Source organism: Eubalaena glacialis, chromosome 9 (assembly GCF_028564815.1).
Source record: "Eubalaena glacialis isolate mEubGla1 chromosome 9, mEubGla1.1.hap2.+ XY, whole genome shotgun sequence".
Classification (NCBI taxonomy): domain Eukaryota; kingdom Metazoa; phylum Chordata; class Mammalia; order Artiodactyla; family Balaenidae; genus Eubalaena; species Eubalaena glacialis.
Genome location: NC_083724.1, coordinates 114,340,612 through 114,365,539, shown reverse-complemented (window position 1 = coordinate 114,365,539; position 24,928 = coordinate 114,340,612). Strand labels below are relative to the sequence as shown.

Below are 24,928 nucleotides of genomic sequence, written 5' to 3'. Positions count from 1 at the left end.
TTAATTGCCAGTCTTTACAAAGTTGAAATAAAGGCCAGGATACATGGGCTGTATTGAGACTCTTTTGCACATGTGGCTAAGATACTGTGCAAACGTTGTTTACACAAAAGAGTTCCGGAGTTACAGAGTCAAGATCAAGGCCCTCCATCCTTTTACTTTCTTTCCACAGGCAGGGTGGAAACACACTGGAATTCCAAGACACAGTTTATAACACGTACTAAATTGTTCTTCAGCTGGCCGCTGGCCGCTGGCCTAGGGGCCCAAGTTACATGTTGGTTTGTTTTTTTCTTTTTTAATGGTTAAAAATTATTTGCTTTATTTTGTTAAAACTTATTGGCAGATTTTCTAGAATTTCACTTGATAGCTTCAGTCATAACGTATTTATAACTCTAAATGTTTTTCTTTTCCACACTCTGGGATCATGGATAAAATAGAAGAATAAGTTATAAACATCTTCCACAATATTAAACCATAATGTATAATAATTTAAAGTAATAAGACTGTAATTGTGCATCAAAAAACATTGGACTTGTAGTTTACATCCTTGGCTTTTTGTTCTTGCTCTGTCATTTGCTAGCTCTGTGCCCGTTATAACAAGTCACTTGATCTCTCTGGAACTCTACATCTCAATTCATACATATTTTACATTGTTTTCCAGCTCATAAATCCTGTGATTCTGTCACCCCCCCTACTATCAATATCTAGGTTCAAAAGTTTAACCTACAGTGTATTCCCTTACTTAAGCTAAATTATTAAAGTTAGCTATTGATATTTGCATATTATAATCAAATAATCTGGGGACTTTGGAAGACCTTATCTGCCTCCACTTTTTTTTTAACTTTTTATTTTATATTGGCGTATAGTTGATTAGCAATGTTGTGTTAGTTTCAGGGGTACAGCACAGTGATTCAGTTATACATATACATGTATCCTTTTTCAAATTCTTTTTTCCCATTTAGGTTGTTATGTAAGATTGAGCAGAGTTCCCTGTGCTATACAGTAGGTCCTTGTTGGTTGTCCATTTTAAATACAGCAGTGGGTACATGTCAATCCCAAACTCCCTAACTAGTGGCATGTTTTTTTTCTTCTTTGCCCATTCCACTCCGGCATAGCCACTGAGCCAGCAACCACTTGGTGTCTCTAAGGCAGTCCTTAGACTGAGCCAGGGTAAATTCTTTGAGTGGATCTCACTCGTAAAGTTAGAATGTCTGAGAGAGAGGGTCTAAGGACAAGTTCTGTCAACTCCCTGTCACTGTGTGAGCATGAGGGCGCAGAGATTCGGGCTTTGGCAGACAGCGCAGGCTGTGCTGCAGTACTCTGTGGGGAGTGAGCCGGCTCCAGAACACAGCAGAATCTGTGCTGGAAGATGCGAGGCTGAGGCCGCCTGAGTTACCTGGGAGACCCGCGTCTGCAGGCCAGTGGCAGAGGCTGGGCCTTCTGCTTAGGCTGCCACCCTGGGTCCCTGAGCGAAACTCCCTCTCTCTGGTTCTTGAAGGAATATGAACCCTGTATCATGTTCGGTTTGGAGGCCTCACGCCCTTTTATGAGCTTAGAGAGTATGACTCTTGGGGTCACCTGTTTTTCCAGGTCACCTCATGGCCGTTTCCTAAGGCCCACGCCAGCCCCAGGGGCACTGGGTTAGAACCATTTCCAACAATCTTGACTCCAAAGACCCACCTACTACCCCTTTCTAACCAGGTGAATCCTGCCAGGGGGGTGTTTTCTAAAACTCACCCAAACACACAGTTTTGGTTACACCCTTTCCTGAGGTTTATGGACCCTTCCAGTTCTTCACTTCATAACCGATGGAAGCCACTAAAGTGAAGAAATCTCTGCAGAACTACAAAGATTTGCTTCTTGGCAATTTTTTTTTTCTTGCCCATGTAAGGAAGCAGCTGCTAATGTCTTTCAGTGAGGAAGCGGGGGGAAAGCCCCCCAATTTAATCTCTGAAGGATGTCCACTGGGAGGGCACCCTCCAAAACTCTTGTATTACTTATATTGATATTTTTGTCAGCCGACTCATTTTACAGATGAAGAAACTGAGGCTCCGGGAGAAGAAGAGATTTGCCCTGGTCACGTGGCCTGTTCTTTCCTCTGATTCGGCTCCCAATCAATTTCCCTGTTTGAAAAGATCTCCCAGGGGCCTTTCTCCACCCCACGCTGAGCCGTCTTGGGCTTCTCTTTACACTCTTGGCATTTGGTGAAGAATATCGAGCCATTTTGTCTTCTCAGGATTCCCAAACGGGAATTTTTCATGTCATTTCAACTTATCTTCTGGGGAGATACGTTAGACTCTGCGTTTTGGAACTAGATGCAGAGTCCTGGGACTCTGGGAATTAGGAATGGCCCAACAGGGCTGCTTCTGAAATGAGCTCACGGACATCCAGGGCTGGCAGGGGTCCTCCTAGACGCTTTGGGTTTGTGTATCGATGGAGGTCAGGCAAACACAGTGACCCCTGAACAACGCAGGGGTTAGAGCGCCCACCCTGCTTCGAAGTCAGAAATCTGCATATAGTTTAAAGGTCAACTGTATACTATGCCCCCAAGACCTATAATTTTATATAACCTCTGTTTATCTCTAGTTGATGATGATTTATTTAAAGAACCAACGAAAAAAAGAAGACGGTCAGATCGAGACCAGCGGTTCCGAGCGTTTCCCTCTGTGGAACAAAGCGCCCTTAAGGAATGTGAGTGTCATGAAAGGGCTCTATTACTTGTTTTAATGTGGCTCTGTTCTTTTCCAAATGTGTTAACATGCTCAAAGGAAGAGAAGGTTACATTCAGAAGCAGGATGGAACATCTTCGAATGATCCCAATCCAAAAAAGGAGGCCTCCTAGTCTCTGCAGAGATAATGTAATATGACAGTTTATCTCTCAGAATCTGGATAGGAGGCTTGTTACAAAAATAATCTCTTCTTGATTAGAACTGTGAATGAAAATGGCTGTTTTGGTGCTTTCATGGGTATTTATATGATGTCCTTGCATTTTTATTTTTTCTTTTTATGACCACAGGAGAGAAGAATCTAGAAGGGCTACAGCCCATGGTGAAGCATATGCTGACTTCTGTTACACTGAGCCTCAGAGCAGGCTGGCTTCATGGGAGGCCCTCATTATCAATGATTGCTCTCCCACAAGCTATTATCTCTTATGTCAGATAACTTGTTCTCTTGTTTAATTGGCTTTTCATTTCTTTCTTTTTTTTTTTTTTTTCCTTTCTCTGTAATATTGAGCAGATTCCGCTTGTGGAGACCAAGTACTTGATCCCTGCCAGGTACATCCCGGCTAATACATCTCTATTGATTCCAGATGAAAAACTGGAGTCACGGACCAGAAGGGTTTTGAGCAACACTTACCAGAAACTCATTCAGTCTGTGTTCCTGGATGACAGCATCCCTAATGGTGTCAAGTACCTCATGTGAGTCTGACATCAGCTACCGTCAGATCTTACTTGGATGTCTTTCCTTAGGTGGTGGTAGATGCTTTTCTCCAACGATGAAAGGGAATTTTCAATTAAAGACTGAGCAAAGGGGCTTCCCTGGTGGCACAGTGGTTGAGCATCTGCCTGCCAATGCAGGGGACACGGGTTCGAGCCCTGGCCTGGGAAGATCCCACATGCCGCGGAGCGACTAAGCCCGTGAGCCACAATTACTGAGCCTGCGCGTCTGGAGCCTGTGCTCCGCAACAAGAGAGGCCGCGAGAGTGAGAGGCCCGCGCACCGCGATGAAGAGTGGCCCCCGCTTGCCGCAACTAGAGAAAGCCCTCGCACAGAAACGAAGACCCAACACAGCCAAAAATAAATAAATAAATAAATAAATAAATTTAAAAAAACAAAACAAAAACTGAGCAAAGAAAGCCAGAAAGTTCTGTAGCTACGGGCCATTATTGTTATTTCCGATAGTTACCGTTCACTGAGCTGTCACTGCGGCTACGTGATCTGCTAGATACTTTATATATATCAGATTTCGTTTAATTGTCCCAATACCCCTATAAAGTAGGAGCCATTATTATCACCCCCATTTTGCAGAAATTGAGGCTCTGAAAGGCCAAGACACTGACCAAGGTCACACGGCTGGTAAGTGAAAGGGCCTGGAATCCAGCCCAGGCTGTGGGACTCTGAGCCTGTGCCCTCAGTGGCCTGTGCCCAGCTGACTAGAAAGACTTGAGTGGTGTCAAGGCTGCATCTCCTGCCCAGTAAGACTCTTAATGTTGCTCCTAATAATACTTCACCTCTGCATAAACTTTATTTCTAAGATCAAGACTATGTAATTTCCATGGAACACAAACAAGGAGACTTCACATCTATATAGACATTGTAGAGTTTGTGTAGAATTATCATTAACAAGTATTTTTGCATAATCTCATTTGATCTTCATGACAGCTCTGTATAGTAAACAGGGATGAATATTCCCCTTTGACCAGGGAGAGAACAGAGATTCAGAAAGATGCGGTGACTTGCCCAGGATTAGAACTCAGTTGTTTTGTGTTCTGTTCTGATGATCTCCCTACTATGCTTCGATGACCGTGACAATGAGCATTTTTAAATTGATCTAGAAACAGGCTTCTTGCCTTGATTGAAAAACCGTCATTGGACCCAATCTACATCGGATTATTTGGAAGCACTGGGGCTGGGAAGAGCTCCCTGATCAATGCCATCATCCAGCAAGCCATGTTTCTGCCAGTGTCTGGAGAAAGTATATGTACCTCATGTATTGTTCAAGTGAGCTCAGGCTGCTGTGAGCAGTATGAAGCCAAAATCCACCTACTCTCCGACCAGGTAAGTGTTGCCTTCCTCCCTTCCTCCCTCCCTCCCTCCCTGTTATTCTCCCTCTCTCCCTCCTTTCCTTCCTCCTTCCTTCTCTTTCTTCCTTCTTCCTTTTCTTTCCTTCCTGCTCCCTCTCAGAGACTAACATTATGTTCCTTGTAAATATAGCTCACGTCTTCGTTAAACGAAAAGAACGTAGTACAGGATGAGAAAGTCCAACAGAACAAGATGCAGGTTCTAGTGGGTCCTGTCTCAGCTCGTTATGGGACTTTGGGCAGGACGTTTCCCTCTTTGGGTTCCTGTTTCCTCATGGACAAAACAAGGGGGTTGGATTAGATGACCCCTGACGGGATTAGGTGATTTTAGATTTCCTGGGTATGCAGCCCCCTGCCCTCCACAGGGATGATGGATTTCTCTCTTTGTCAGTGTCTTCTGTATCTGTGTCATGGGGGGCTTGGCCCCCACTTTGCCTTGGCAGGAGTGGAAGGAGGAACTGAAGAACTTGACGAAACTCCTGCACAGGCCTGAGGCGCTGGGCAGAGAAGAAGAGGATGCCTGGGACAGGGCTGATGCAGTGGAGGAAGCCATTTGGAAGCTGCAAATGTTTTATGGAAACGGGGCCGCAAGGAAGAACTATGAGGAGTTACTAAGGGCAAAGCCCAAAGGAAAGATTCCCACCTCCAGAGTCATCACCCTCAAGGCGGAAGAGGTAGGTTCAGGATGTCTTTATTTTTTCACGAGTCTCAAGGATAACAATTGAATCCATTTAGGGGATTTGCGCAAGGCACAGTTTTCTTATTGGAAATAAGTTGATACCAAAATCAGAAGTATCCATGAGAAAGTGGTTTTTCATTATTTATGACTGTCAAATGGGAATTTTTAGTGTCTGAATGGGAAGTTTTTGTTCACAGGAAAGACTATTTACAGTTACTTGAAGATTAATTAAGGATGCTTTTGGTGGCAAATAATTTAAAAAATTAGCCCAATTTTTAATGGCTTAAACAAATAGGGATTTATTCATTTTCTCCCATAAGGATTCTGGGGGCAGCTGGGTTTGTGGGTTGGTTCAGTGGCTCAACCATGTCAGCATCCCTCTGGTTCCCCTGACCTTCCACATCCTGTTGCCTCATTGTAACAAAATTGCTACTGAAGTGCTGGACTTCACAGCTAGCTTCATGGAAGGAAGAAATGGATAAAAAGGTGGCACCAACCACATCTCCTCTTTCACTGGGAAGTAAAAGCTTTCCTAGAAACACACCCAACAAATTTCCATGTAGATTTTCTTGTTCAGAACTGAGTCACATGGCCTTTCTGAGCTGAAGGAGAGTCTAGAAAAAACAAGAAGCAGACTTGCCAAGACTGGCTGAGACCAATCTCAATCCACTGCCTTCCCAAATAAACAAACAGTCAGGATGTTGCTGGTGCAGGTGAAGGGCAGGATGGATACTGGATGTGCACCTAGTAGAACAATGCTCTCTTCATTTTTATGATCAATAGTCATTGTATGTAAATTAAAATTCAATTTTAAATTAAACCAGAATACACGGGCAACTAATATGTAATTTATTAATGTTGTACATTTAAAAACCTAGTGTTTCTTGCATCTTAAAATTCACCTTTAATATATTGTTATTCTATTTGTAAATCTGGCAATTTTTGTATAAAGCAAGAACAATTACTTACGCCTGTTCTAAAATTTAATGTTCAATTATCTCCTAAGTTTACCATAGAAAAGCCTCCTTTAAAAGTTAATGCTACTTACATAATTAATCAACATTTCTTTTTATAGTTCAAATTTAATATATTTGATTCTCTCAGAAAAATTGAACTACTTGACCAGGCATCCTTAGAAGTCAAATGAATTAAACCTTTCAAGGCACTTAGCTCTTATATATCTAGAAAATGGAACAAATGTAGTAGCCATTTCTTATATTTAAATGGCTATTATAGTTAAAACTCATTATGCTCCTAATATGTAAAACATAGACCGAGCATGTCCAAAGAAACATAATGATGATAAAACTGGTTACTTTATCTGAATACACACCGCTTACACCAAGGTATCAATATAATATTCATTTCTTCACTACTCTGTATTTAGAAATATCCCTTCCCGGTGTTACGAATTTACCCCATTGAAACAAGAGGAACAGAATTACCATCTCCATGAATGAGGGCACAAATTCAGAGTTTGGGTCAGGGATTCTAGGCTGGGGTGAGGGAATCTGAGTTTGCCTCCCAGAATGACTCGCCTCCACCAGTTTATTGAGTGGAGCCCTCTTCTCATAGAAAGCCCATGCTTTTTCTTTTATGTTGCTCTTTTTGTATCTCCTTTATTTTTTAATCAAAATATCTTAAAGAACTTTTATCATTTCCTCTTTCACAATTTCTTGTGATTTGATTAGAATTGATGAAACCTCTTACTCCCTACCCTGCAATTAAATCAGATTGCAACAAATCCTCTGACTTAATCTCAACTCTCTTAAGAATTTACTTTATCTTTCTTTCAGGACCATTCTGTAGATATTTATTAACAGTGACTACCGTGCATCCCAAATCTTCTGTCCCCTGAAGTATCCCATAGAGATTCGCTGCCATACATAGCTGCTGGCATGAATATGTCATTGTACCCAGATATGTTTCATGAAAAACAATAGGCTGAGAGTGATTCCGCATCTCACCCACCATCATTAAAACATCCTGGAAATGCCTATATGTCAATATATTTTTTGGTACTTGGAAGATAAATTTTTAAAATCTTTTTGAAGATCAACTTCAATTTTCAATCTGGAAAATATGGTCACCATCTCACTATCCATTTTCCACAGTCAAGGCTTTCTGGTAATAAACATGTTCACATTAACCATGTGGGAAGAATCCTCTCTCTCTCACATTTAGAATATTGCATATGACTTCCATTAATTTTAGAACTGGAATGGAATTTAGAAGATACAATCATTATCCAGTGAAGCTATAACTTTCCTGAAGCCCTGTTCTAACTGACTTTGTTTTCTGCATCTGTCAGTTAAGGAGCTTGAACTTCCTGATCTCCAGCGTCCTTTCTGGTTCTGAGTTTAGACCCTTCCAGGCTGGATCTGAGGCCTCCTGGTGCCTGTTGCCCAGGTGCTGCTTTTCACGTTTCTCAGTGGACCTTCGATGAACCTGAGTCACAGCCCATTCAGGGTGGACGTGCTGGGAGAATGTCTGGTGTGTGTGACCTGACCCTCTTCCTCAGGCAGGAGAGCTGTCTCTCAAGCTGGACCCCTACATCCGGACTCAGAGGAGAGGCTGGGATGAAGGATCAGCTGAGACACAAATCTGGCCCTTGATCAAACTGGTGGAAGTGACTCTTCCCAAATCGGAGCTGATTCCAGCAGGGGTTGTGCTGGTGGACATTCCAGGCACAGGCGACTTCAACAGCAAGAGGGACGAGATGTGGAGAAAGGTGATTCTCTTTCCTATGGCTTTGTTCCCTCTCCCCTCAACGCCAGCACCCTTTCTAAAGCAGCAAAGAATGCTCTGCTTTCCGCTTACAGGATTTTATGAACTCATCGGAGTTAAATTCTTCCACGTTCTAAGCCTCAGGGCAATGGCAGGATATGGTTGGCCAGAGAAATTGGGGAGGGAGGAATCATGAGTATGTGACAGATGACAAGGGCCAGCAATAAAGTTGTCCAAGAGTGAGCAGAGGAAACAAGGACAGAGCAGGAGAGGGAGGCCAAGATTTGGGTACAAAGCAGAGAAGCCAATAGCCACGCACCGAGGAACCAGGAGGCTGCTCCCATGTTTGGATGTAGGGAATAGAAACTCACTAAAGCAATCCCAAGTCAAGAAGGGTTCATCAAAAGGCTATCCAAGGATCTCACGAGACACAGCCAGGCCCCAGGACCACCTATCAGGATGGAAGCAGCTATTTTCTCGCTCATCCTCTGCCTGGTCTCTTGTGACCCTGTTTCTCTTCGTGCATCTCTCTGCAGAGTCCTGCTTCTCCCCTAGCTTTCTCTTCTAGCCATTAGGACCCATGTTGTGGAATAGGACCACCTTAGCTGCGTCTCTAAATGACATTGCTCTTCCTGTGCCTGTGACGGTCTGACTATAGTCTCTATGTCTTTTAGTTCAAATTCCTCAGAAGGAAAATCTGATCAATTACCGCCCAGCTAAGGATCAACTCTCTCTGGATTACGTATCCATCCCTAGTGCAGTCAGCTGTGCCTGAAGGGGGTCATTGAGATGAAAGTAGGTAGGAGTTCAATTCCCAGCAAATGGAGCATAAGCTGATCGAGGCCCCCCCAGATATGTCTGCAGCCAGAGAGTTAAGCACTAGGGCAGTTTGAGCTGCACCTAGTGATTAGAGGCTGGGGGATTTTTAAGAATTTATCTCTTTGTTAATTTGCTTTCTGTTCATCAAACACATACAATATGTAAGACTATGTACTAAGCACTGAGGATGCAAAGATTATAGCTAATAATAATAATAATAATAATAATGATAGCTGAGCTAATTTTATAGCTAATAACCCATGCAAGAAGGCTCAAGAGCCTCTCTGCTGTCAACCTCTACTATATCCCACATAATAAACAACACAAAATGAAGAGTGAATGAACAGATACAGAACATGACCTTTTATGTTAAGAAGCGTGTGTGTGTGTGTAATGTTTGCAAATGCACAGCAAAAGTCAGATCCTGCCTTCTGGTAAGATACATACCCAACTGTTAACAGCAGTTTCTGTGTTTCCTACCGCTCTTTACTACAAACACCTCTGTATTGTTTGTATATTTTGCCTGAACATGTATTATCTTTAAAACTAAAAAGACGAAAACAAACTAAAACAACGTTAATGCGAAGCAGAGCCTTCCCTCGAGGGGCTTAGAGTCTACTAGGAGAAATGAAACACGCAGATGACTAAATACATGGCAGAAAATGATGTAAGAGAAGCACAAGGCGCTATGAGCTCTCAAAAGTCGAAATCACCTCCAACCAGAGAGCTCATTCCTTCAACAAACAGCCACTGAGCATCTACTCAATTTTATAATAGGCTCTGGATGGACAGAGACAAAGTCCTTGCCCTTGGAAGGCTTATAGTCCAGAAGGGAATGAAATACACTAATGAACAAACCCCATTACTTAAAAATGAGAGCACAAGGTGATGACTTCCTCTGGGAGGTGGGTGAGGCTTCAGAGTGGACACAGATCCTCAGCCTCCACCAGGTAGAGAAGGCAGGTGGGGGTGGGACCCTGAGCACCGTTTCAGGCCGGAGAGCAGCATTTGCGGAGCCCAGAGGGCTGAGGGCGTGGGGGAAGGATGGAGAGAGGCGCAGAAGCCAAGCCTGGGAAAGGTGGGGTGGGCTTTAATACCATGCTTCCTGGGGGAAGTTCGAAGGACAAGAGGGACTCGGGTGAGTGATAGAGAAAGAAAGGGCGTCTTAGAAGGAGCTCAGGAGTGCAGGGTGGGAGGGAACACGGGACACAGGACCAGAGCCAGAAGGGACTGGGAAGGAGGGCCAGTGTCTGTGAGTCATGATCAGTGCAGTGGCTGCCGAAAAACTCACTGCAGGCCCACTGCTTCTCTGTTATATGTAGACTTTAAATTCAGGAGATTTGCGCTAAATGAATGACTGTGGGCTGGGGGAGCTTTGTGACTGTGGTTTCCAATACAGATCAGGATGACAGCTTACAGATAATCAGCCTATGCCCTGATTTTACAGATAAAGAAATGAAGGCTCAGAGATGGGAAGTCATTTGCCCAAGACCACACATCTACTGCGTGGCAGAATTTGAACCAGAGTGCAGGTTCCTGCCTTCCCAGCTGAGGCTCTGTCTCTCACCCCCCACGACATCCCCTAACAGTTCTTTAAGGTGGAGGCAGTCCCAGCATCCTTCACCCTTGGTGGTCTGCTCAGGCCTGGCTGGGAGAACCTTTGTTTCTGCAGGGTTTCAGCTCTTGGAGTGGAATCGCCAACCTCCTCTAGTTCCAGGCCAGTCCCAGGGGGCAACAGCCTGAGCAGGTGGCCGGCCTCTCTCACAGGATGGAGCCGAGGCTGCTGCCAGTTCAGATACACTGGGCAGCTTATCAAAGGCCGCTCAGAACAGAGGAACTCTGAGGAGGTTGGGCTGAAGCGAAGTGATGGTTCCCAGCCTGCTCTGCTTGGTCGCAGCTCCCCTCCATGCTTGTGGTTTTGTGATACCCTCTCATGAGAAGTTACTAAAGACTCCCCTCCTTCCAGGGAGAACAGAACACGATGCCTCTCCCCCACCTCCCCAGCTGCCCAGCAGTACCTTCCCTAAACTAAAACAATTAAGAGCTCAGACGTCCCCGTGCTGCCTGAGTCACCTGACCTCTTGGAGGCCCATTCTCATTGTGGGAAGGGAGGAGGGCGGCGATGGCAGGGGGCCATCCTACCCACTCCCAAATCCAGTGGCTCTTGTCTTACAGATCGGCTTTTTTCCGGTGTTTTCTGTGACTCTAATTTTACCAAATCCTGGCAGTCGGGAGCTTTGTGTAGGGCCTGAAATTTAACCACTGCAACCTTTATGATTGCAGTTCTCTTCTCTTTTAATAAACATTTATTAAGCATCTGTAGTTTACCAGGACCAGGGGAATATAAAAGTGAAAGAGGCCCTGCCCTAGAGGAGGAGCTTCATCTTCCACAGCCTGATGGAACAGTCTGAAGCATCCCTAAATTGGTTATAATTTGGGAAGCAGGAGGGAGCGATTGGTTTTATTTTCCTGCCCGAATTTGAATCCATCCATGTAGGGGAGGAAGTTCAGGACCCATAGTTGTGTGGCCTTAAGCTGATCCTTTGCCTCTCGGGGCCCTGTTATGTACCTTCTTTATAAAACAATGAAGTTTGTTTGACTCTTGAGATGGATGCTTTCATAACAATGATCCGTGAAGCCAAGAGGTTCATGGGCAGAGGGTGTGGGACACAGAGCAGGTGGGGATTTTTAAAAATCAAGTTTGGCAACTGGAATTCTTCCTAAGATTTCATTTGAAAAAGGCTCCACCATTAAAAACATGTTTGAAACCCCCTGCTCTAGATCAAGCTTTCTCAGCCTCAGCTCTTTTGACATTTTGGGGCCAGCGAATTCTTTGTTGTAGGGGCCTGACCTGGGCATTGCAGGATGTTTAGCAGCATCCGTGGCCTTTACCCACTAGTGCCCCCTCAAGTCAAAGCGGTTAAAAATGTCTCCAGACATTGCCAAGCGTCGTCTGGGGTACAGAATCTCCACTAGTTAAGAACCATTAGTATAAAGCAAATAATGATTGCATTAGCAACTCGCAAAGTTGTCACAGCTTTTTGTACAAAGTGCTGTTCTGAGGAACCATAAACAAACTCAGTCCTGATGTTGGACCAGCTTTTCATTTATATGGCGAGATAAGATGAGTGAAACAATACAGTCAGAGAAATGTCACAAGGCAACACACTATTGCTTGTCACATGAAAGTTGCATATTAGCTAAAGCAATACATATGTGTTCAATCAGTAGGTTGCAATTTCAGGTTCATTGGCCTTTGCAACTTGAACCACACGGTTTATGGCTCCCTGCTGCCACCTGGTGGTAGTATGCTGAATATTCAGGGGCAGCCAGACGTCAAAATGATGCCCTGTGGTGACAGCTTTGGGGTAGATGCATGACCAGGACTAGTTCTGGAAGAACAATAATTTTCCCTAGAGGACAGCTGAGGTAAATCAAGCCCGTGATGGATCTGGAACTGGAGGTCTGATTTCTTGAATTCTATCAATGACTACTGGCACAAACATCTCTGAAGCCTCTACTATGGGCCAAGTACTGTGCTTGAGGTGATGTGGATTCCAAGCTGAAAGGTGCAGCCCCTTCCCATCCGGTACCTCACAGTCTGGGTGAAGAGGGGGAGAGGGGTATAGAGTGCCGACCCTGTACAATAGTTCTGCCTGAGAAGTACTGTGGCAGGTAAGTCCAGGTGCTGTGGGATGCAGAGGTGGAGGTGGCCAACCTAGCCTCAGGTGGCCCTTGGCAGTCTCAGATGGCAAATGGAGGTCAAGCAGAGGTCACGGCAAGGGCAAAGGCCCCAAGAGATAGATGAGCAATTTACATCCCAGGAAGTGTAAGAAGCTCGTATGGCTGGTGCCTAAAAGAATGTGGTGGGGAGGGATGAGAGGTGGGGTTGGAGAGAGAGTCGGGGCAGAGCATCGAGGACAGACATGGTACATTAAGGAAGCACATGCTCTACAACCGAGGCATCATTTATGCTCTTAAACATGCTGTGGTCATGTTTCACAGACGATTGATAAATGCTCAGTGATCTGGCTGATCAGTGACATTGAAAGAGTTTCTGGAGGGAGAGCCCATGAAGACCTTCTGAACGAGAGCATCAAAGCCTGCCAAAGGGGGTTCTGCAGGGACGTGGCCCTGGTGGTCACCAAGACCGACAAGCTCCACTTGTCGGAATATCTAAGGTACGGTGCTGGGCTTACAGGGATGCGGGCTTTCCTCCATGGGTCCTGACTGCCGTAATTACGGTAACAACAGAGCTTTGACTCATGGGCATTGCGGACTCAGGGAAGTGACCACTGGGGATAAAAGAGAAGTCTGGGTGACTTCCTGGGACATCAGGACCCTTGGGTAGGTTGTCTTGGGAATCTTCCAGAGCAGCTGCTTAACGCCCAACAGGCTGTGCTCTGCACAGCTCCAGGGGCGCCACTCAGGTGTCTGAGATGCAAGGAGCAGCTCCTGGCATTTTACAGAGTGGTGGACCTGCCCGTCCCCCCAGATATGGGAAGTGTAGACGCCCCACAGCTAGTGGGCACTTCCTATAACACCGTCTGGCCCGGTACCGCTTTGAAGTGTCAAGATTCTGTTTCAGATTTGTCTCCTCCTGAGATTTTAAACCCATAAGGAGCAAGCTTCTCAAAGTTTCAGAGCTTGGCCCAAAGTAAAAGCATTCTTAGAGTCATACTCTAACAAAAAATAATGAAAGGTAAGCATTTTAGAGCTTAATAGATGTTAATATATGTTGATTTCCATGCACATGTCTGTTCCCCCTGTAACTAGGAGAACTGGAACTTATCTTCCATGTTGGGACACTCTGAAAGTGAAAGGGGTTGTTATTAATCTTTACAGAGGATCGGCAGGTATACACTGGTCTGTTCCGGGGGCATGGGACACATGGTCATGGGCTCTACCCTTGCCAGCGTTTCTCTGCTCTAACAAAAGCTTCTCCACCTGTCCCCTCTGCCGTATCCCCCCCCCCCCACTCGAGTCTACTGTCTCCAGGAACTAACTAAGCAGAGAAAAATTCCTCAGTGAAGAAACAGACTAAGACTTTTCCCCCAACTTCTTGCTTTCATGGTCTAAGTTGGAATTTCAGCTCCATTATTTTTTTCCCTGCAATTCCATTCACCCCACTCCCTCCCACAGAATAGTATCTCAAGTGCTCCCTTTCCAATGCCAGCTCTAAAACTGAACATAATACAGTTGAATTTATTAAATGTTTATTGAACACTGTGGTAGGGGCAGCAGATTCAGAGAGGCATCTTGCTTAGTCGCTGAGGTCACTGTTTTAAAAGAGGATGAAAGGTTATATGAGAGTGACAAGTAAAGTACCATGGGACCTCGGAGAGTGAGGGCTGCGTTTTGACTGGGCCAGGTGGTGAGGTCACAGAAAATTCCACCGATGACAAAATAGTGAGAAATTAAGATACTTTTTTCAAATGGAGACTGGACGTGGGTCAGAGCATTTGGACTGAAGAAAGAGCTTAGGGAGAGGTATAAAGGCATGACAGTATACGCTGCTATCAGGGAAAGTCAAGACTGCTGTGACACATCATGAGATAAATAATTGTTACATTTCTCATTTTAGGGAAAGAAAAGTGGGAAGTGTAAGTATGGACTAGTTATTTTTTCTTTTCTTTCTTTTTTAAAGCTCAATTGAGATATAATTGATAGACAAAAAATTACACATATTTAATGTAAACATCTTGATGAGTTTGGACTCGTTATTCTTAAATAATACTTTTTATGATTAGTATTATATGATTCGAACACATGCACATTTGTGTGGGCCAGATGAAGAGCTGCCCCCAAAATGTGCATCTTATCCCTTTATCACTCTTGATAACCGTAGACTCTTTGCTATGCTTTTACTTCTTTTCACAATCCAGCAAGCTATTCAAAGTCAGCGAGAGGCTGTTTTAGAAAGAAATGAAATGATAAAGCTACAAAGGAATAAAGTTCTCAAGGAAAAACTAAAGGTAAGTTAACAGATTCTCCTATGCATTTTTCTGCTTTTCAACCACTCAGATTTTGAGAAACACCTATTTGGTCTTGTGCGGTAGCAAGGGCAGAAGCTTTGGAGTAGACAACTTAGTCCTGCTGATTAATTACTTTGTGACCTTAGGCAAATTACCGTACCTCTCTGAGCTTCCATTTTCTCATCTGTAAAATGGGGGAATAATAATATGTACTGCCTGTGATTGTTGGAAGGATTGCATGAGCATATGGTCTACTGAGAACTATGTGCAGATAAAATCAGGAATCACAGTGCAGGTTGAAGTGTGCTTGGCTAGAGGGATGCAGCGGGGCTGGGGGAACACAGAGGAAGGATGCCCCAGTCACGCGGGCAGCTGGGGGAGGCGGTGTTGAGGAGAAGTTCAGGGAAAACTTCTCAGCCTCTTCAGCAGAATTTTAAAGAACCAGTAGTCTTGAGTGAGGTGAAGAAGTCAGAGAAAATGTGTTTGATACAGAAGGAAGAACATAGTTGAAAAAAACTGCCACGCTTGGTGAATTATAGGCAAGTAGTTTTGAATAGCTCAGCAAGGGGCATATGCAGGGGTGTTGGGAGAAAAGCCCTGAACTCTATTTTTCAAGCTTGAGTAATTGTTCTGTGGGAATCTTGCTGTTTCTTAAATTATTTTTATTATGCTGTCACTAAAATAGGTGCAAACATAAAACCCCTTCCTGTAATAGTCTTATGCAAGTATAAAACTGAAACCAACTTGAAGATAAAATATAAACAGAACAACTTAAGTGTTATATCACACTTAGTATAATGTGATAGAACGGATGGTTTTGCTGAAACTAAATCTTCAGTGTTGGATTTAACAGTAAAAACACATGGCCTTACGTCCAGTTCTATATTTAATTGCTTTCTGTATTTTGACTTCAATTATATTGATGCAGAAAATGTCTGGCGTACAATGTGGAATTGGAAATTTCAGGACTTTTGTTTCTAATTCAGAATAATCAGACCTCATACTCAAGCCAAAGTCTTCTACCGAGCAATTCTTGAATGTTGATTTTAATGAGACAATAAATCAGTAAAGCTGTTCTTATTCTCTTTAACTGTTCTTTTTGGCATTAAAGAAATATGCATTTTATGAGGACCTAATTATATTGTTTCTGGAAGCAGAAACATAAAATACCTCAATACACAATTTACAATTATATTTATTGCTAAAAAATGTGGCAAATTGGTATGTACAAGATAGGGTCTGGGCAACAATACATCAGCTTGCAGGGTGACTGTGGTTCTGATTCTTATGGCACAAGTTCTTTTAGGTCTGCACACCTACACCTCTGATGGCTAGGTAACGCCTTCATTCTCCAACCACTTCTTTTCAGTTTGAATTATTGTGAGACCTTTATTTGTACTGCAGACCTTCATTTGGAGCAAATTTAATTTTGATCATAGAAAATATGAGGCAGAAGTTGATTATAGGGTAGCCACTCATAGAGATGTCTATGCTTATTTTTTTAATTATAAAAATGAAAATTAAGAAAAATATTGTAAGAAAAATTTCAGGCTCCTGGGACTACACTTATTGATTTCAATTTGGAAATATTATGCATCTTAGAAAGGTGATTTTCTCAGGAATATGGAGAATGGATGGTGGGGAGAGGGGCTGGTGAAGACTGGATGTAGAAAGACCAGCTGGGAGGCTTTTTCTGTAACCTAGGTGGTGTTTAAAAAAAAAGAAGTGATAGGGCTTCCCTGGTGGTGCAGTGGTTAAGAATCCATCTGCCAATGCAGGGGACATGGGTCTGAGCCCTCTGGGAAGATCCCACATGCCACAGAGCAACTAAGCCCGTGCGCCACAACTACTGAGCCTGTGCTCTAGAGCCCGTGAGCCACAACTACTGAAGCCCGCGTGCCTAGAGCCCGTGCTCCACAACAAGAGAAGCCACCGCGATGAGAAGCCCGCGCACCGCAACGAAGAGTAGCCCCCCGCTCACTGCAACTAGAGAAAGCCCACGCACAGCAACAAAGACCCAACGTAGCCAAAAAAAAAGAAGTGATAAGAGCCTGAACAGGCAGTAACCATAGAAATAGAGTAGAGGAGATGCATTCAAGAACTAATAGGGGGTTCAGATCCATAAGTCTGGACGACTAACTGTATGTGGCAGGTAAAAGAAAGCTGGGTTTTGATGTTCTCAGGCATGTCTTTTGAGCTGATTATTATACAGCATTTTACCTTTGCTTTAGCAAACCTGTAAAGAAAACCTATGCTACTGCTCCAGTGCCTCTCTCCTTCACTCGCACATGACTACCGCACTCACACTTCTGACACCAGATGTGTGGGAGTTTTCTTCACACTAAGCAATTCTCTCTGACACCAGCTGGGCACCTTACAATTTAACTCAATTTGACATTGTCTACCTGGAGATAGTGTCAGATCCCACAAGTTAAGGGTTTAGTCCCACAAGACTGCTCCCCACTTCAGATATGAATCACAAGAAGTAGGTCCCCAGGTTACCCACAACTCTGCCTGACTTGGCTACAAATTTGTTCCCATGACCTCCTCTCCCTTGCGTTGGGTTATTTGCTAGAACAGCTCACAGAACTCACAGTGAAACACTCACATTTACCAGTTTACTATATAATAAAGGATATGATAAGAGATGAACAGCCAGATGAAGAGATACATAGGGCAAGGTCTGGGAGGGTCCCCAGCACAGGAGCTTCTGTCCCCATGGAACTGGGGTGCATCGCTCTCCCAGTATGTGGATGTGCTCACAACCTGGAAGCTCTCTGAACCCCACACTACTGGGATTTTATGGAGCTTCATCAGATAGACATGATCAATTATTAACTCCATTTCCAGCTCCTCTCCCCTCTCTGGAGAATGGGGGTGGGGGGTAGAAATTCCAAGGGATTTGGGAGCTCTGTGCTGGGAACTGGGGCCAAAGACTCAATGTTAGAATGAAACCCCCTATTTATAAGGGGTTTAGGAGCCCTGTGCTGGGAACTCAGGGCAGAGACCGATAGTTAGATAGATAGATAGAGATAGAGCTTATTATTTCATAATACCTTATTATTTTACTCAGTTTGAGGATTATAATGAACTCATGGCTTTTCACAGAATTACTGTGTTCTTTTTGATGTTCAAGTTCACATCTTGGCCAAGGGGAGCCTTTAATTTAAGCTGGTTCCTTTTAGCATTACCCAGACATTAAAAAAAAAATCTTTCCTCTCTGACAACAAGAACATATTCAGGCCCATTTTCTTTTTCCCTGCCCCAAGGCATGGAACTATTACTATCAAAGAAACTTGGGTTTCTTTTAGCAGAGAATAATATTAAAAATAAAAGTTGGGGTACAAGAGGTGCATATCAAATAATTCATACAAGTAAAAGAAGTGGACAGGGTGATATCACTGCAAAGTCATTTTAATGACAAAGCTAGAAAATACAGATTTTTTAAAAATGGGGTTACAACTAATTCAAAAAGATACGTGCACCCCAGTGTTCATAGCAGCATTATTTACAATCGCTGAGACATAGAAAAAACCTAAGTATCCATCAGCAGATGAATGGATAAAGAAGTTGCAGTGTATATATATAATATATATATGTAGATAAATAGATAGATAGATATAGATATATACACACACATACATACATACAATGGAATACTACTCAGCCATAAAAAAGAATGAGATTTTGCCATTTGCAGCAACATGGATGGACTTGGGGGGCATTATGCTAAGTGAAATAAGTCAGAGAAAGATAAATACTGTATGATAATGGCTTATATATGGAATCTGAAAAATACAACAAACTATTGAATATAACACAAAAGATGCAGACTCACAGATATAGAGAACAAACTAGAGGTTACCAGTGTGGGGGGGAGGGGCAATATAGGGGTGGAAGAGTGAGAGGTAGAAACTATTGGGTGTAAGATAGGCTCAACATGGGGAATATAGCCAATATTTTGTAATAACTGTAAATGAAAAGTAACCTTTAAAAATTGTATAAATTTTTTTAAAAAATGGGGTTACAAATTATATTCCTGATTTCAATCTAACTCCAACTTTACTATATGCTTTTTGATTCTGCTTCCATCTTGTGTCACTTCTATTTTGAGTTTCCAGGTTTTCTCCTTTCTTATATACAATATCTTCTTACAAACTTAATACATTATGCTATATATAGTTATTAAAAACCATGTGTGTAAATGATAACAGTGGCTCATCTTTCTATAGGATAATCTGATGAGCATCTACTTAGCTCTTGGATCCTACCCTCCAACTGTAACTGTTTCTACTTCTCTTTAACAATAATATGGAACCTGCTACTGTAGCCATCCCGTTGACACGATAAAAATATTTCTTTAGATTACAATAACAAGCAGAAGTGTCAACTAATCTTCAATATGTTTTAGAAAAGATATACAAAATTTAGAGCAAAATTTTAAATAACGCAAACACCTGGGTAAAGCTAGGAATACTCCTTTCCTTTTAACTATTTTAAAACTCTACTAACATTTAATTCCACATTAGTTTTATCTCCCAGTAGAAAGTGGGGTCAACTTTCCCTAAACGTTTTCCTAGAGTCAAAACTCTATCAAACAGGGAAAAAATAATAATCTTGGCAGCTCCTTTATATAACTTTAGTCCTGACTCGAGTGTGGGCCTTCTAGCATCTCTATTCCGGCCTTGACTAGATGGGCTCACTACTTGCCAGAGATGCAGCTTCTTGCCTCTCCCAGTGGACCACTCACTCAGCTTTTTTATATCTTTGCATCAGAAGAAGGTTGACAACTCCCTACTGTGTTCTACCACCCCCATATACCCATGCACACACATGCATACTCTTTATGGCTTTTCTCTTTTAAGTGAGAAGAATAAAGTATTATGAAACATCATTTATGTGTCATTCTAGCATGACTAGCATGCCTTCTCTGTGGTGATGTTTTTCTAATCATAAAAAATTTCTCATATGATTCTTAATTCCTTGACATTTAAAACCATCGTTTGCTTAAACATTACTCTGCATTTAAACGTAGGATGACTAACCACCCAGTTAAGAAACTTGTACTTTTATAGGACCTTTGCCCAGTGTTGTGTTGTGTTGTGCTGATAAACTGATAAACGTTTTAACAGTCAGCTCTCTGTTTAAAAAACAAAAAAGGCCCAATTTGTAGCATTTGCCGATTCCTGTGGTGTAAATGCTCCCTTGTCAGTTTCAAGCTACTGATGTGCTGGTGCTGAGGGCGGAGTCGGGAGGAGCTGTGTACGATGGATGCTCAGGAGCTGGTCCAAGCTGGCTCCTGCCCATCACTGCCTTTGTCAGGGTTGTGCTTCTTTTTCCAAAACAGATCCTGGTACTTTCCCCCCTCTGACCATTTAAATATACCTTTTTTAAAAATTGACGTACAGTTAATTTATGATGTGTTAGTTTCAAGTGTACAGCAAAGTGATTCAGTTATAATATCTGTATCTATCTATCTGTCTATCTATCTAATCTTTTTCAGATTCTTTTCCTTTATAGGTTATTACAAGATATTGATTATAGTTCCCTGTGCTGTACAGTAGGTCCTTGTTGTTTACCTATTTTATATATAACAATGTGTATATGTTAGTCTCAAACTCCTAATTTATTTCCCCCCCCACTATCCCCTTTGGTAACCATAAGTCTATATTCTATGTCTGTGAGTCTATTTCTGTTTTGTAAATAAGTTCATTTTTTTAAGATTTCACAAATAAATGATATCATATGGTATTTGTTTTTCTCTGACTTATTTCACGTAGCATAATGCCCTCCAAGTCCATCCATGTTGCTGCAAATGGCATTATTTCATTCTTTTTTATGGCTGAGTAGTATTCCATTGTATATATACCACATCTTCTTTATCCATTCATCTGTCAATGGACATTTAGGTTGCTTCCACGTCTTGGCTATTGTAAATAGTGCTGCTATGAACATAGGGGTGCATGTATCTTTTGGAATTACAGTTTTCTCTGGATATATGCCCAGGAGTGGGATTGCTGGATCCTATGGTAACTCTATCTTTAGTTTTTTAAGGTTAAATACACTTTTGAACTATTTTCTCTACACATTTCCTTCTAGAATTGCTATTTTTTTCACTCCCAAGAGAATCTCTGCAACAGTGTCCTCACAACCTCTGACCTTGCGAGGTGGACACTGGGACTATTGCTTGTTCCTTACAGGGCTTGTGCAGAACTGAAAGCGAATGAGCTAAAGTTTGCTGAAGGCTCTTGTGGAGCATGTGCATGGTTGCCTTTGCGGCGGTTGAGTTATTCTCTTCTCTGTGTGCCTCTCTCACTTCAGAGAAAACTGCCAGCTGACTCCAGGGTTCTGGAAGACTCAGAGCTGGTGTACACGGTCAGCGCCCAGGAATACTGGCAGCAGGCTCTCCTCACCGAGGAGGAAACCGGTAATTTATACATATATGTATTTTCATCTCAATCACTCCAATTCTCAGGATTAAGCTTGGCACTCTGAATTTCCCGTTCTAGAACTTTCTGTGCCACACTTCTAGTTTGCCACATTTCTATACCTATGAGCAACTATATGCGTGTTTCTCTCTGCATTGTTGTGGTGCCTGAGACCACAATTCCTTTCTCCTCCAAATCTCACGATGAGTTGTCATTTCCTTAGTGTTTGCCTTGAGAGTCCTTGCTCACCCAGGGACAGGTAGAAATAGCATCCATGGCATGCTTTTTCTTTGGGGGGTGCGGTGGGGGTAGAGAACATGGCTCCTTTCTTCAGAGAACTTGAAATTTACATGAAGAGCTAATACAGTAAGTCCCCTACATACGAACGAGTTCCATTCTGAGAGCGCGTTCATAAGTCCAGTTTGTTCGTAAGTCCCACAAAATTAGCCTAGGTACCCAACTAACACAATCGGCTATACAGTACTGTACCGTAATAGGTTTATAATACTCTTCACACAAATAATACATTAAAAACAAACACAAAATAAAGAAAACATTTTTAATCTTACAGTGCAGTACCTTGAAAAGTACAGTAGTACAGAACAACAGGTGGCATCCAGGGGCTGGCATGGAGTGAACAGGCAAGAAGAGTTACTGACTGGAGGAGGGAGAGGAGGTGGGAGATGGTAGAGCTGAAGGATCGTCAGCAATAGGAGATGGAGGGCGAGCTGCAATGTCACTCACGCCTGACGTTGATGGCACAGCCTCTGGTTCCTTGCTGGAACCAGATGCACATTCGCATCTTTGAAAGTTTGCAACTTGAAGGTTCGTAAGTAGGGGACTTAACTATACTAAGCCACATGCAAAAATCAAAGTAAAAATGAGGCTAGTTCTATGGTGCTCTGAGTACAGCAGAAATTCAGAGAACCCAGGACCTGTGTGACTGGATTACTGAAGGAAAGCTGGGTGAGGAGGCAGGATCTGAGCTTGACCTTGATCTCAGCTGAAAATGGTTTAAAATGGGCCTATATGTCGCTAGACATGGATGAGTGTCAAAGGCGATTAAGGAGCAGAAGATGTGAAAAGTTGCCAGAAATGGGGAACTGCTTGAACAAGGATATCAAAGAAATAATCAGCACGGCACAGGCAAGGAATAATATAGAAACATTTCCACTTACAGGGATAATGGGGGGAAAGTAGCATGACATCTGTTATCTTCCGACTAACAGAGGATTTGGACTAAGATACGTGTCTAATCTGGAATTGCACTTGTCAAAGGTCCTACCCTTTCTACAGCAAGCATGAGCTATTTTGATGTTAATGGTTATTTGATATAGATAGAAAAGTCTAGCGGGACCAAATGGCTGAGGCTCTAGAAATGTGAGCCCCCGGTTCGATATACTATCCAGGTAAGTGCCGTCCAGAGGGAAGTGCCCGTTTTTTTGACCAGCCTGAACTTTTCCACAGAGTTTGTTCTCTACCACTGAATAAAATTAGCATGCATCACTGCTGATCTACCGTCCATAGTTGCCGATCCTAGACTGGGGAAAACAGATAGGTTGGTTTAGTGAGCAACCCACCCGCACAGGACCTCAGCGGAAGTTAATTCAGACTGCCAGCCTGATCTGTTAATTTTTAAGAATTCTATTTCCTACCAGCTCTGGCCTTTTCAAATTGTTTGTGCTGCCTGTGAATTCCAGAAATCCCCAAGTTAAGAGAATATATCAGGAGGAGGCTCTTGGATAAGAAGAGGAGGATGGCGACCAAGTACGTCACTGAAGCTTTTGGCCTGTTGCTCCTCACAGACAGTTTCAGCTGCACAGACAACCTGCCGGTAGGAAGACCCCTGGGCTGTGTGTCCTCTGCCTCCCGGCCTGGGCAGAATGCTCCCTCTTACCAAGTTAGAAAATTAACTCACCGTAATCTTTCTTTTCTCATCAGAAGAAGACCCTAAGCTCAGAGAATCTAAAGAGAGCAGAAAGATAATTCGAGGGTTAACATTGTAACCTTTGAGTAAAAAAAAAAAGAAATAATGTTTTACCTAGGACAGATGGGCTGAGAGGAAAAGGTAAAAATTGTCACTTTTGCCTCTCCTGAGACTTGAATCAGGTAGAATGTGTTTAATGGCAGGAGGGATTTGTCTACTTCTACTGGAATATGTCAGTTCTTGGTTATCCTAAAGAGACATGTGTGCACATACAGTCCAAAAAACTTTCTTCTGCCTGTGGACTTCCTGCATGGCCTGGTGCTGTCAGAATCTCAAACTCAGAGCAGCGTGGTTATATAATGTGAGAGGAAGGAAAAGAGGAGGGCCTTTCAGCAGAGAGATATTATCTTCACGGTCTAGAATGCAGGTCTTCTGAATAACCAGTTAAAAATGACTTTTTTCATAGTAGTGGACAAAGTTATCTTTTTGATGGATGAATTTTTTTTACCCTAAGATAAGAGGGATAAGCTGCTAAATTCGAGGTTTGGGAGAGTTTGGGAGAAAACTTTGTTGCTGGAATCAATCACCAACTGCATTGTTTCCTTGTGAGGGAATGAAAATACAAACAGACAAGCACATATAAAAACAGAACTCTGACCCACAGCCTGCAGCAAACTGCCTAGGAAACCAACCCCCCATCTACAATGAACAGCTCAGGAAGCCAGCCTGCTCTAAAACTTGTAGGAAGTTAAGACTGCTATCTCTAGTAACAATCTAAGAAGCTAAACAATAACTTCTGTAACAATCAGCCCCAAATGGCCAGACCTTTGTTAATGACTGACGGCTTCCCTTATCCTTTTTTTTAAAATCATCATCCATATTTTATGGCAAAGAGATTGCCATTTCTCTTAGGTGTTTTAAAATACGAGCAATGGCTGCTTACAAAACCAAAAAAAAAATTTAAACAACCTGAAACATACAAAAACAACCCATCAAATTCAGATGACAGAAGTATGGCTGGAAGGTTACATCTCCCATCCAAACTAAGCCCTTTAGCAACGATTGCATTGCCTTTAATTCTGCAAATGACAGTCTCCCAGCAGGCTGCATTATTCTGATCACACACATCCTCACTATAATTGGCTGCCCGTGAAACTCTCATCACAGACAGCCTTGTTAGCTCATGGGCTTCCCTAATCTTTATCCTGCTTCCAAGTGAGGACAAATCAAGAAAAGATAAATATGCATCCTCATGAATCACATAGGATCCCTGCTTCAAGGTCTCCACCTATGGCTGCCCCATGCCAGGGGCCTCTGATCAGGGCACCAGAAGCCTTCCCATCCCTCTGCTTGCCTTTGAGTGTCTGCCAAACGCAAGTGATGGCCACTGACTCTCTTGCTATAGCAAGCTCTAAATTAATAGCCTTTGTGTGTTCTCATTTGGTTGGTATTTCTTTATTTCCACACTTGCTGTCAGCTATCAGATTTGCACAGCCAAGCTGTCTGACTTCTTGTTATGCAGAATAGGGAAAGGGGAGAGAAATGTACCAGTAGGGCTGGTCCTGAGAATGTGGG

At 42.9% G+C, this 24,928-nt stretch overlaps 1 protein-coding gene across 6 annotated transcripts in view; it reads left to right on the top strand.

The window, feature by feature from the left end:
• NUGGC (nuclear GTPase, germinal center associated) overlaps window positions 1-24,928 on the top strand; it is a 51,003-nt gene that overhangs the window by 11,372 nt on the left and 14,703 nt on the right. For all 6 annotated transcript variants that reach the window (XM_061199447.1, XM_061199450.1, XM_061199446.1 and 3 more), the window contains exons 4-13: window positions 2,584-2,688; window positions 3,308-3,416; window positions 4,553-4,775; window positions 5,242-5,472; window positions 7,999-8,208; window positions 13,029-13,204; window positions 14,608-14,626; window positions 14,909-14,998; window positions 21,320-21,425; window positions 23,127-23,260. In XM_061199447.1, the coding sequence (XP_061055430.1) occupies window positions 2,584-2,688; window positions 3,308-3,416; window positions 4,553-4,775; window positions 5,242-5,472; window positions 7,999-8,208; window positions 13,029-13,204; window positions 14,608-14,626; window positions 14,909-14,998; window positions 21,320-21,425; window positions 23,127-23,260 (1,403 nt within the window). The remainder of the gene's footprint in view (window positions 1-2,583; window positions 2,689-3,307; window positions 3,417-4,552; window positions 4,776-5,241; window positions 5,473-7,998; window positions 8,209-13,028; window positions 13,205-14,607; window positions 14,627-14,908; window positions 14,999-21,319; window positions 21,426-23,126; window positions 23,261-24,928) is intronic.